The 13,683-nt window shown below is 48.9% G+C and overlaps 1 protein-coding gene across 1 annotated transcript in view; it reads left to right on the top strand.

Annotated features, from left to right (window-relative positions):
* MERTK (MER proto-oncogene, tyrosine kinase) overlaps positions 1 to 13,683 on the top strand; it is a 609,785-nt gene that overhangs the window by 554,217 nt on the left and 41,885 nt on the right. The window contains exons 17-18 of the mRNA XM_029594310.1: positions 1,937 to 2,096; positions 9,749 to 9,885. Coding sequence (XP_029450170.1) covers positions 1,937 to 2,096; positions 9,749 to 9,885 — 297 coding nt within the window. The remainder of the gene's footprint in view (positions 1 to 1,936; positions 2,097 to 9,748; positions 9,886 to 13,683) is intronic.

Here is a 13,683-nt window from a genome sequence, read left to right as displayed (position 1 = left end):
ATGCTGGGCTTGATGGACCCTTAGTATGTCCCAGCATGGCATGTTCTTATGTTCTTAAGAGCTCAGTGTGCATGGACCAGTGGATATTGCTACTTCTCTTCTCTCCTCACCCTCCACCGAACCTACCCAAGAGAAAAATATTGCCCCATCATCAGTCTATCTTCTCTTCCCTGGGCCAAAGGTGTTTTTATTCACCTTTGGCCCAGGCCAAAAAGAAAATGTTGTCACTGATCCTGTCCTGAGAAAGTTTTTGGAGATGGGGTAATTTGAAGGGAGAAATCAGGAGGGTTTTGAGGATTGGATCAGATAGGAGGGATTGGCTATGAATAGTGAGAGAGGGGGAATGACAGAGGATGAACTGGGGGATGTAAGAGAGAAGCTGGAGGTGAGAAGGAATCAGCTATGGGATGTGAAAGAAGAGTTGAAGGGAAGAAGTGAGACTAGGATGTTAGAGAATGGGGGTGGAAGATGAGTGGGAAGAGGGAAGAGGGTGAGTGGGAGGGGATGACAGTTGGGGGTTTTAAGAAAGACTTGGGGGTGAGAAAGGGATGAGCTTTGGGAATATAAGAAGGGCTGTAGGCGATGAAAGAGAAAGGATGGCCTGGTGTGGTGAGTGGAGATGGGGGTAGAAGAGGGGACCTGCTAGAGGAGAAGGGTCCTCTGGGGTAGGGGTTGAGAGACAGGATCAACTTGAGAGGGTGGAGGTTAAGAGGGGATCAGCTGGAGTGCAGGGCAAGTGAGAGTTGATTTGTTGTTGTCATGTTTATGGGTCGTGTGAGTTTTCAAGTGCTAAAGTGGGATCAAATTGGCTAAAAGTTTTGGAAGCCCTGTATTAAAGAGACTTAATGCTTGCTTGTCTCCCAAACCAGCTGTTTTTTCTTTTCTGGGTCACTTTAAAGTGGTACAGTTCTTTCTTAGAGATGCAAGTGTTGCTGGATGTTGCATCTGTGGACTTGCCTTTGATGGTGTTTCTCTTATCAGTGCCAGCAGCACGAGGAGCATGAGCTGGCTTCTGCTTCTCTCCCTGCCCATGCAATGTACTGTGCCCTAGAGTTCCTCTTCTGCCCACCCATCTTGTCCCTGCAGTGAGCCACTTTCATTTCTTACAATTAGCAATGGATTGGATAAGTAAGCACCATTTGTCTAGGTCTGCTTAATTATGTTTTATTTGCCACTAGGAATCACTTTAAAACAAAGAATCCAAAAGAAAAAAAAAAAAGCAGCAATGACTTATCAGGTGAATTTTCAAAGGAAGTATGCATATAAATGTAACATACTATCATAGCAATTTTCAAAAGCCATTTATCCAAATTAAGTGCCCTTGATGCAGGTAAAACCTATTGACAATTCAATAGCACATATTGCAACAATTTTCAAAAGCCCACTTACACAGTTAAAGTGCATTTACACGTGTAAAACACAGTTTTAAACGTGTAAATGCTTTTGAAAATCAGTCCCTTTCTGTTCAAATTGTAAGAGCCTGACATTGCTGTTTAGGCTTAAGAGGCAACAGATGGGGTTTGTAAATTTAAATTCTGATATGCGAGAGCAATTAAGCAAAAAAAAAAATCCCACACTTGCATTTTTCAAATTCCAAAGAATTATTATAAATAGTAGTGGCAATAATAAAAAGGTTTTGTGCAGAAAACTCGTGTTTCTCTACCAAAAAATATGGCCTGATTATTTCTTCCTTTCCCCTTTAGTGGGTAAAAGTTATACACTCTTTCACAAGTCAGTAAAACATTTAAAGTAACTATGAACTTTGTATAAAAGTTCACTTGCCAACACTGGCTAACCCATCTGAATGTTTCTCATTGGCCTGATTCTTTTGATCTGCAGATCAGAGATATAGTTGAATGTGCTGGGTTGCTACGCAGCTTATCCATGCAACAGTTCCATTTTTGTTTCTCACAGTTTTGCTTGTGTAAAATGACAGGTTACGTGATGATATGACTGTCTGCGTGGCAGACTTTGGCTTGTCCAAGAAGATTTACAGTGGAGATTATTACCGGCAGGGACGCATAGCCAAGATGCCAGTGAAGTGGATTGCAGTTGAGAGCCTTGCTGATCGAATCTACACAACCAAAAGTGATGTGGTACGTGGGGGTGGGTAGAATAAATGCATTCCCTTTTAAACCTGTTGCATATTACTATGTAATTCACTGAAAGTCAGGCTAGCACTGTATGACAAAAACTGCTATTTGGTGGATGTCCTCTGTGCACTAATACAGAGGTGGCCATCTCCGGTTCTTGAGAGCCACAGACAGGTCAGGTTTTCAGGATATCCACAATGAATATGCATGAGATAGATCTGTGTGTACTGCCTCTATTGCATGTAAATCTGTCTTATGCATATTTGTTGTGATATCCTAAAAACCTGGTCTGTTTCTGCCTTTCAAGGACCGAAGTTGGCCATCCATTTACTAACAGTAAACTTTCTGTTTTTATGTGGAGGCTTGCTTAGAAGTGTTTTTTTCAAACTGTAGGACACAACGGGGTAGATTTTTAAAAAAACGCGAATAGGCGTACTTTTGCTGGCGCATCAGGCGCCAGCAAAAGTATGCTGGATTTTAGTAGATACGCGCGGAGCCGCACGTATCCACTAAAATCCTGGATCGGCGCGCGCAAGGCTATGAATTCTGTATAGCCAGCGCGCGCCGAGCCGCGCAGCCTACCCCTGTTCCCTCCAAGGCCGCTCCGAAATCGGAGCGGCCTTGGAGGGAATCCTCTAACGCCCTCCCCTCACCTTCCCCTCCCTTCCTCTACCTCAGTGGTTCTCAACCTTTCTAAAGCCGTGACCCCCGTAATACAGTTCCTCATGTTGCGGTGACCCCTCGCCCCGCCCTCGCAGGGCGGGGCGAGGGCGGGACGAGGGTGGGGCTTTGGTCATGGGGGCGGGGTTATGGATGGGGTTGGATTTTAGTGCATATTTATTTATTATGACATTTATAAACAGAACCACCATTCCTCATAAAACAATACAATTAAGAAACATAAAGCATCAGTTATAATAGTAAAACCATACTAATAAAAGAATACTTTAAAATTACTGATAAATAGAATTTCTATTAATTAAAATCATATACATTTTTATAATTTCCCAAACACCAATAAAATATTTAAAAACAGCACATATATCAAATAACACACAATAATTAAAACTAATAAGGATTTTAAAAAGCCCCTGCTGTCCATACATGGGAGCTCTTGATTTCCAGTCACCCTGATATTGTCGAGGATTAGGAGGTTATCCTCTCTCTCTCTCACACACATACTCACATGTCCATTCTCTCTCACACATATACTGTCACATACATACACATTCATGCTCTTATATGCACCATAACCTCTCACAGACACTGACACACTCTCAGGGTGTAAGACACTCTCTCCCCCCCCCCCACTCACACACACTCTTACTCCCCTGGATTTTCTCATACACACTCATGCTCTCACTCTTACTGGCTCCCTCACAACCTCAGAGCCTCTCAGATAAAACTCTATGCGGCAGAAATAATGCTGAATGTTGAGAATTGTGTTATGCAGACTAATCTGGAAAATGCACTAATTTCTACATGAGTCATAATGAATCAGTCCTCAGCTGCAGGCTTCAATTGATTATCCTGGCTCCCTTTAATAAGTTTAATTTAATGTTTGCCAAATACAGTTCATGTGTAACAGCAATCCTAATTCTCCACCAGATCAAGCTGATTTCACATCCCACTTCATACTTTGTCACCTCCAGCTGAGTCAAACAATTAATCTAATTACTGCCACTGCTGCCACGTGGCTATTGGGGAGGCGCTGATTGCTGCTATTGGCACCAGTGTTGCCAACCTCGCTTATTTACCACGAGATTGGGCTTCTTTTTGTAGTCATTCGTGGTTTTTTTTTCCGATTCGCGGGTTGCTTTTAATTGGGCTATTTTTTCTGCCAGTCGTGTTTTTTTTGGGCTTGTTGGGCGGGACTTGTGCTCTGAATCATGTTACAGTGATTGGCTGCTGCGATGAAGCCTGTCCATAGCAGGCGCACCCTATCCCTATATTGCAGCAGTAAGCCAATCAGAGCAGGAGCTGCAAGCCTTGTTGATGCACACGTCAGGAGCACATTTTGTGGGCAGACCTAGCCAGCACTGCACAGCATCTCACATGGGCGGAACGGGAAGAGCAGCACGGCATTGGAGCGCAACAGCAAAGGAATCCAGAGTGTGTAGCTACAGCCAGGTAGCAGGAGGGGAGGAATTAGGATGTAGGGAGGGGGAATAAGTGTGTGGGAGGCCAGAGATGTGCTTGGAGGGGTTAGAGAGGTGGGAATGAGTGTGGGGGCCAGAGATGTGCTGGGAGGGGGCTGGGGAATGAGTGTGTGGGGGGCCAGAGATGTGCTTGGAGGGGGGGAATGAGTGTGTGGGGGGCCAGAGATGTGCTCGGAGGGGTTAGGGAAGGGGGAATGAGTGTGTGGGGGGCCAGAGATGTGCTCGGAGGGGTTAGGGAAGTGGGAATGAGTGTGGGGGGCCAGAGATGTGCTCGGAGGGGTTACGGAGGGGGGGAATGAGAGTGTGGTGACCAGAGATGTGCTGGGAGGAGGGAATCAGCGTGTGGGGGGCCAGAGATGTGCTCGGAGGGGTTAGAGAGGTGGGAATGTGTGTGAGGGGCCAGAGATGTGCTTGGAGGGGGCTGAGGAGAGAGGAATGAGTATGTGGGGGCCAGAGATGTGCTAGGAGGGGTTAGGGAGGGGGGAATCAGTGTGTGTGGAGCCATAGATGTGCTCGGAGGGGTTACAGAGGGGGGGGAATGAGAGTGTGGGGACCAGAGATGTGCTAGGAGGGGTTAGGGAGGGGGGAAAGAGTGTGGGGGCCAGAGATTTGCTTGTAGGGGGGTGGGGAGGGGGGTATGAGTATGTGAGGGCATTAACTGCTATAAAAAAATAAAATGGTTTTTTTTTACATCTGCTTCCCTTTCTAATTTTTTGCCATTTCCTTTAATATTGCCTTTTTTTCTATTTCTTTTCTCTCCACCTGTCTTCTTCCCTCAAACACACAGTCAGGTTCTCATTCTCACATGCATTTCTCTCTCACACACACATACACAGGCTCTCACTGGCACAGGCTGTCTGAGTCTCACACACAGGCTCTCTCACACCCCCACATGCTGCCTTGCTCAAGCACAGGCTCTCACTCTTACATGCTGTCTCTTTCACACACACAGAGGCTCTCACATGCTGTCTCTGCAAACACACACAGTCTCTCAACTCATCTCATACTCGCACACACCTCTCTCTTACCTCTGGGCCTCTTCTTTACGGGTTGCCACAGGATGGGCTCTGCAGCGGCCCTAGTCTTCCCGGCCCGCTGCTCCTCTTCTGCACGCAGCTGAAGCGCCTCCTCCTTCCTGCCCGTGCGGCTCCGGCAGTGTTGCCAGGTTTTCATGAACGAACAAGCACTTTTTTCCAAAAAAACAAGCCCAAAACACATGAGATTGAAACATTTTATTTTTTTATAGCAGTTAATGCCCTCACATACTCATACCCCTCTCCCCAGCCCCCTCCAAGCAAATCTCTGGCCCCCCACACACTCATTCCCCCCCCCCCCAGCACATCTCTGGCCCCACACACTCATTCCCCCCCCCCAGCACATCTCTGGCCCCACACACTCATTCCCCCCCCCCAGCACATCTCTGGCCCCACACACTCATTCCCCCCCCCCCAGCACATCTCTGGCCCCACACACTCATTCCCCCCCCCCCCAGCACATCTCTGGCCCCACACACTCATTCCCCCCCCCCAGCACATCTCTGGCCCCACACACTCATTCCCCCCCCCCTCCCCTCCCCTCCCCTCCCCCCCCCCCCCCCAGCACATCTCTGGCCCCACCCCCTCTCATTCCCCCCCCCCCTCCCTCCCAGCACATCTCTGGCCCCACACACTCTCATTCCCCCCCCCCCAGCACATCTCTGGCCCCACACACTCTCATTCCCCCTCCCTCCCTCCCAGCACATCTCTGGCCCCACACACTCTCATTCCCCCTCCCCAGCACATCTCTGGTCCCACACACTCATTCCCACCTTCCTAACCCTCTCCAAGCACATTTCTGGCCCCCCACACAATCATTCCCCCCAGTACATCCCCAGCCCCCACACACTCATTCCCCCCAGTACATCCCCGGCCCCCACACACTCATTACCCTCTCCCAACATACTAACTCCTTCCCTCCTGATACCTGGCTGTAGCTGCACACTCTGGATTCCTTTGCTGTTTTTCTCCAACGCTGTGCTGCTGGTCTTCCCGTTCCGCCCACGTGCGATGCTGTGCTGGCTGGGTCTGCCCACAAAATGTGCTCCCGACGTATGCATCAACAAGGCTTGCAGCTCCTGCTCTGATTGGCTTACTGCTGCAATATAGGGATAGGGTGCGCCTGCTATGGACAGGCTTCATCGCAGCAGCAGCAGCCAATCACTGTAACAGAGCACAAGTCCCGCCCAACTTGTGCTCTGTTACAGTCCGCCCTGATTCAGAGCACAAGTCCCGCCCAACAAGCCTGAAAAAACGCGACTGGCAGAAAAAATAGCCGCGGACCGGCAAAAAACCCCAATGGCCCGGTACCGGTGGTTGGGGACCCTGCTTTAGGCGACCCCTGTGTTGTGGGCGTTCGACCCCCACCGGGGTCGCGACCCCCAGGTTGAGAACCGCTGCTCTACCTAACCCACCCGCCCGGCCCTGTCTACATTTCCCCCTTACCTTTCTCCGGGGATTTACGCCTCCCGGAGGGAGAAGTAAATCCCCGCGCGCCAGCGGGCCTGTTGCGCGCCGGGACGCGACCTGGGGGCGGGTACAGAGGGTGAGGCCATGCCCCCGGACCGCCCCGGGCCGTAGCCACGCCCCCGTACCCGCCCCCAAAACGCTGCCGACACGCCCCCTAAACGCCGCGACGACCAGGCCCGCCCCCGACACGCCCCCCTCGGAGAACCCCGGGACTTACGCGAGTCCCGGGGCTCTGCGCGCGCTGGTAGGCCTATGTAAAATAGGCTCACCGGTGCGCAGGGCCCTGCTCGCCTAAATCCGCCCGGTTTTGGGCGGATTTAGGCGAGCAGGGCTCTGAAAATCCGCCCCAACATTTGGTTAAAAAATCTTCTCCAGTGAGGGTGTGTAATCAGGGCCGGCGGAAGCACTAGGCGAACTAGGCGGTCGCCTAGGGCGCCAGCTTCCCGGGGGCGGCACTGCCCCGGTAAAATTAAGAGAGCCGCGCTCAGCCGCTGCCCCGGTAAAATGAAAAGAGCTGCATTAAGCCGCCACCCCCCCGATAAAAATAAAAGAGCCGCTGCCGGCAGCCCGCCCCAAAAGACCCATCTGACCTCCCCCAGCGGTTCGCGTGCTCCCGGTCTCTCCCGCTGCTCTTTCTTCCCTGCTGCCGTTGCCGCCGGGCTATCAGCACGTTCAAGCCCAGCGGGAACGGCAGCAGTGCAAAAAAAAAAAAAAAAGCTGTGGCATCCGCGGCTGCCCTTTTCTTCCTCCCGCCCCCCCCCCCCTGACCCGGAACAGGAAGTGATGCGCGGGAAGGAGAAAGAGCGGTGCCGCATGAAAAAAATAGCGGCGACAGCAGCATCAGCCCCCGAGCAATTGAAGCAGCCGGTAATCGGGAAAGGAGTCAGCAGCATGAGCCTCCCGCAGCCGATGGGATTCTTCCTTTTTGGCCTGCGGGGGCTGAGGAGGAGGCTGCTGCAGCTACCATTTGTGCGGGGGGGGGGAGGAAGTGAGTGAGAGAAAGAGAGAGAAGCAGCCAGCCTGCCTGTGTGTGATTGAGAGAATGTGTGTGTGATTGAGAGCCTGTGTGTAAGTGAGAGAATGTATTTGATCGAGAGCATGTGTGTGTGATTGAGAGAAACTGGTCAGAGAGCTGATGTATGTGTATATGTGAGAGACAATGAAAGTGACTGCTCAAGGAGATGACTGATGTGTGAGAGTGTGAGACAGTCAGGGATATGACTGATGTGTGTGTGTGTGTGTGTGTGTATGAAAGAGAGAAAAAGCATGGAAGTGAGAACTCTGGGTATGTGAGAAAGCATGGGAGTAAGAAGCCTGGTGTTGCGGGGGTGTATGTGAAAGAAAGCATTGGAGTGAGAAGCCTGATTATGTGAGAGAGAGCATGGGAGTGGGAAGCCTGTGTGTGTGTGCATGTATGAGAGAGAGACTGGTTGGTAAGGTGACGGTGTGACTGGTGTGTATGTGAATGTGAGAGAGAGAGAATGTGATTCAAGGAATGAGAAGCCTGTGCACCTGGAGAGCGAGCATGTGTGTAACAGAGAGAAAGTGATTATGGGAATGAGAAGTCTGTGCATGTGAAGAGAGTGAGCATGGGAGTGAGAACCTGGGTATGTGTGAGACACAGCATGGGAGGGAGAAGCCTGTATATGTAAGACAGAACAGGTGACTGGTGTGTGTTTGTGTGTATGTGAGAGAGAGGAAGAAAGTGATTATGGGAATGAGAAGCCTGTGCATGTGAAGAGTGAGCATGGGAGTGAGAAAGCTAGGAGTGTGTGAGATACAGCATGGGAGTGAAAAGCCTGTATATCTGAAAGAGAACATGGGAGTGGGAAGCCTCTGTGTGTGTATGCATGAGAGAGATCAGGTGACTGGTGTGTGTGTTTGTGTATGTGTGTGAGAGAAAGAAAGTGATTATGGGAATGAGAAGCCTGTGCATGTGGAGAGAACAAGCATGAGAGTGAGAGACTGGTGAGTGTGTGTGAGAAAGAGAAAGTGATTATGAGAGTGAGAAGCCCATATATGTAAGTGGAACACGGGAATGGGAAGCCTGTGTGTGTATGGCATGAGAGAAACTGTTCAGGAAGGTGACTGGTATGTTTGTCAAAGACTGTTTGGGAGATGATTGGTGTGTGAGAGACAGAAACTGGTCATGGGGGCATGACTGATATGGTGTGTGTGTGAGAGACATGGGCCTTAAGGAAGAGGACCATGAGTATAGAGCTTAGCCACTACTGCTGCTTCTGGTGTGTACTACAGCCTGCATGGAAGAGGAGTAAGAGAGCTGCTGGAGGGGGTAAGTAAAGATGGCTTTTTAAGTTTATTTTTCTTGATTGACTGCCATTTTAATTATTTAATATTATGTGATGTGTCTGCTTTTTTGTTTGAGCAACAAGTATAGCTTTGGTTTATGTTTATTTTATTTATTTTTATTTATTTATTTATAAAGTTTCTATACCGTCGATAAGACAAATCATCTCAATGGTTTACATGGCATAAAAATGTCAAATAAGTGTTCTGTTATAAATACAGACTTCGTTATTTTCATTAATGCACAATGTAAGTTAATTGTGTGTGGGGGGGGGGGGGGGCGGCATAGCTGACGTTTCGCCTAGGGCGCCTAATACCCTTGCACCGGCCCTGTGTGTAATGCATTATTAACTCATAGGAGGGGAGCAGGAAGCATCATAACTTGGTTGCCATTTTCTGGTTTTTGTGTCGTCCAGTTTGAAATACAACACTGAAAAGGGCAAGTATGACCAGCATACTGAATTCTTAATTTCTTCTAAATAAAATTGCTGTAATATTTTACAAAGACTGAATTAAAGTTCAACTTCGCATGTCATTTCCAACTCTGGTGTTTGTTAACATGGTTGAAATGATCAGTGCTTGTAAAAAATGCCAAATGATCTTCAGAAATGTAATTTTCTAATGAAAAAATACATTCATCCCTTCTGGAAATATCTTCTTAGTTTTACATGTATTCTTTTTGTAGTGGGCATTTGGCGTAACAGTGTGGGAGATAGCGACCAGGGGAATGACACCTTACCCGGGAGTGCAGAATCATGAAATTTATGACTACCTTCTTCAGGGACACAGGTTGAGACAACCAACAGATTGCTTGGATGAGCTGTAAGTATTTCACCTGTTTTCCCACAGTTTCAGATAGAAACAAATTTTGACTTTATTGTTTTTATAGGTTTTCACCTTATACCCTTACAGGTGAATTTTCAAAATGTATCACACTATTGCAACAATTTTCAAAAGCCACTTAATGTGGATAAAGTGCTACATATGTAAAACCCAGTTTTAATTGTGTAAATGCTTTTGAAAATCAGGCTCTTAGTACTTTCTGCTGCCCCTTCCTTTTCTCAGATGATCATGCTTGGGTGTTAGGTTGAGGACTTTCCTGTAATATATGAGTCATCTCCAGTAAAAAGTATTTTCAATGTTTTATTCAAAGATAGTTAAGCAGAGTGAAAATAATAACCTGACTTACAGTTCTACAGGGTAAGGATAGGGATAATGCAGACACAGTCCAAGGTACAGTTATATCAATCTTCTACATACTTGACATAGACAAACTTCACAATAGTTTAAGACTTCCTTAGTACTCTTCTACTCACAGATACATGGGTATGAGGACTCACAGGTCAAACAGGTCAAACTGTTGAACTAATCTCGGCATCTAGCCCTCAAGTTCCTCAGCAATCCCTTTTGAACCCCTAAGGACTAATTTGGGTCCTCAGGGGTGGAGCTATGTACCAGACAAGCAACTCTCTGACCCTGCCTATGCTTAAGCCACCAGCCCCTTACCAGGGAGACACCAGATCAGGTCTTGCCAGAGTATTTTGTGGCCTGACATCATCCTCCCATCCAAGGATGACCTCCAGGCAACCTAAAGGTCCACCTAGATATAGGCTCAGCCACAAGGAAGCACTGTCTTATGTGAATAGTGGCCTCTAGTGGTTTATTCAGAATCCCAGACTCGAGCACCTATTTAGATGGCATAGGGCCCTGATCCCATGGGATAGTAATACCTTGGTGTAATATGTGATGGGGTATTCATGCATCATATTAGCTTCAGAAGGGGGAGGGGGGTCAACCTAGGGACCCAAGAAAATGAATAGTGTTATGGCGCCGGCCCTTGGCGGTCCGTGACCAGGACCGACCACTCGCCCGCGGCATCGGGCCCTTCCTGGGACGGCTGCAGGAGCCGGCAGCTGTCGCTGAGATTTTCTTCGCGGCATGCTGAATCCAAGATGGCTGCCGCTCAGATGACTCCGCCCCCACTGGGCCTCCTAGAGCCACGCGCACGGCTGCTGATGTGATATAAAGGGGCCATGACAGGAAATGATGATGGCTCCTCTTCAGGACTTCTTCCTGCTGCCCTGTATTTAAGGCAAGGTCTGCTCCTCAGACCTTGCCTTGGTATCTTGACTCTTGGTCTTGTGCCTTGAGTTCTTGGTCCGCAGCCTGCTCACCTGGTTCCTTTTTGTCTTGGTCCTTGTTCCTGGTTTTCCCCTTGTTGGATGGATTTCCTCTGGCTTCGACCCCTGGACCGGCTTCTGACCATCCTCTGGCTTCGACCCCTGGACCGGCTTCCAACCATTCTCTGACTTCGACCCCTGGACCGGCTTCCGACCAATCTATGGCTTCAACCCCTGGACCGGCTTCCGACCAGTCTTCTGGCTTAGTCCCTCGGACTGACTTCGGACTTTTCTCCGAAGAGCTTCACTTGAATCAACTTCAACCTGCTGGAGGTGCCAGCCATCTGGACTACACGACCTGCAGGAGGCGCCTGTATCCAGATCTTCTTCGGTCTCCAGGGAGTCTCCTAAGTCCCAGCGGCCGGGTTCCTAAGGGCTCCTCCTGGGGGAATCACGAGCTTCCAGGGTGAAGTCTTCATTCCCACGTCTACATCACCAGGCCTCACCTTCTGACGGTAGGGACCTAGAGAGTTTACTCTCCTAGGTAGCGCTGACTCTACCTTGGACCAAGGGTTCACTGCCAGATCCGTAACAGAATACCAAGGCCATGGACCCGGTAGAGGCCTCTGATCTGCAAGTCCGTCCAGGTCTCACCCAAAGGATGTTGGAGCAACAGCGGATATCGGAGTCCTTGGCATTTTCCATCGGTCAACTCCACGCTCGCCTGGATGCAGTGGTCGCAGCTCAAACCAGTCCTCCACCAACACCAACAGCATCTGTAATACTGACATACCCCTGTCCAGTAATTCCTCTACCGGCACTGCCACGTTACTCTGGCGAACCTCGTTTGTGTCTGAGGTTTCTCGACCAATGCAACATGCATTTCAGTCTTCAAGCTAATCTCTTTCCAGATGATTTGACGAAAACGACTTACATCTTGTCCCTGTTAGAAGGCAAGGCATTGGCTTGGGCCTCTCTGCTGTGGCATCGTTCAGATCCCGTTCTATAGGATTTTCCTCATTTTTTGGAGTTATTCAAAACTGTGTTTGAGGAACCCGGTAAAGAGGCAGCCGCGGGGGTCGATCTGCTTCATATCCGTCAAGGAGGACGTACGCTCACTGACTATACGATTGAATTCAGAACTTTAGCCTCTGAACTTCATTGGGAGGAACGCATTCTTCGGACCATCTTTCTTGAAGGACTATCCGCTAAAATTAAGGACGAGCTGGCAGCTCGGAACTCCCTTCTTCATTGAACGCCCTCATTGAACTGGCAACTAAAATTAACCGCCGTCTGCAAGAAAGAGTTCGAGAGACTCTGGATTTAAGCAGGCATAGGACAGCCCCTTTGTTCTCCAAACGCTTCTTCTCCAGTTCCCCATACTTCATCCTTCTCTGAAGGAACTATGAAAGAACCTAGGCAGTTAGGACATGGTCCTCTCTCCCCAGAAGAGCGACAAAGGCGTTGCAAGGCTGGCCTTTGCCTATATTGTGGAAGTTCGAGTCATTTCATTGCTGGCTGTCCTTTACGTCCTGGGAAATTACAAAGTTTAGGGACCTCCGGGGGAATAACCCTAGGCATCACTTTACCAGCCCCTCCACTTTCATTGCCGGTTACCTTTTGCCTCGGAGGTCAGAAATTCATCACGCTGGCTCTAGTAGATTCTGGAGCCGGAGGAAATTTCATCTTGCAAGATATTGTGAAACAATTGCTTATTCCTATCCGTCCATGCCCAAGACCGCTAACTATCTCTTCTATCCACGGAGACCCCTTACCAGGAAGAATTGCACACCAAACGGTTCCCCTGGATTGCTTCATTGCACCTAACCACACGGAACAAATTTCTCTATATGTCATCCAGAAAGCTATCCACCCGGTCGTTCTCGGTATTCCCTGGCTGCAACGCCATAACCCACAATTCGACTGGACATCTTTGAAATTAACTTATTGGGGTACCGCATGCCATGAAACCTGCCTTAAAGGAACAACCTCTTCCTGTAGCTATTTGTGCACCTCTATCCTGGGGGGATTGCCTGCTCACTACAATCAGTTTGCGGATGTATTTTCCAAGAAAGCCGCTGACATTTTGCCTCCACATCGAGAATTTGACTGTGCCATTAATTTAGTCCCTGGATCCACTCCGCCTCATGGAAGAGTTTATCCCTTATCCGTCCCGGAGACTCGGGCTATGGCTGAATATATTCAGGACAATCTCAAGAAAGGATTTATCAGACAATCAAAATCCGCAGCCGGGGCTGGTTTTTTCTTTGTTGGGAAAAAGGACGGGACTTTGCGACCCTGTAGCGATTTTCGGGGGCTTAATGCTATTACTATCAAGGACTGCTATCCATTGCCATTAATAGCCAAACTCTTGACCGCTTACAGGGAGCCAGGGTGTTTTCAAAATTGGACCTACGAGGTGCATACAATTTGATCAGGATACGAGAGGGTGATGAGTGGAAGACGGCTTTTAACACCAGGGACGGCCATTATGAATACC

This window comes from Rhinatrema bivittatum, chromosome 3 (assembly GCF_901001135.1).
Source record: "Rhinatrema bivittatum chromosome 3, aRhiBiv1.1, whole genome shotgun sequence".
Classification (NCBI taxonomy): Eukaryota; Metazoa; Chordata; class Amphibia; order Gymnophiona; family Rhinatrematidae; genus Rhinatrema; species Rhinatrema bivittatum.
Note: the sequence above shows the minus strand (reverse complement) of the source record. Positions and strands in the feature narration are given on the sequence as shown.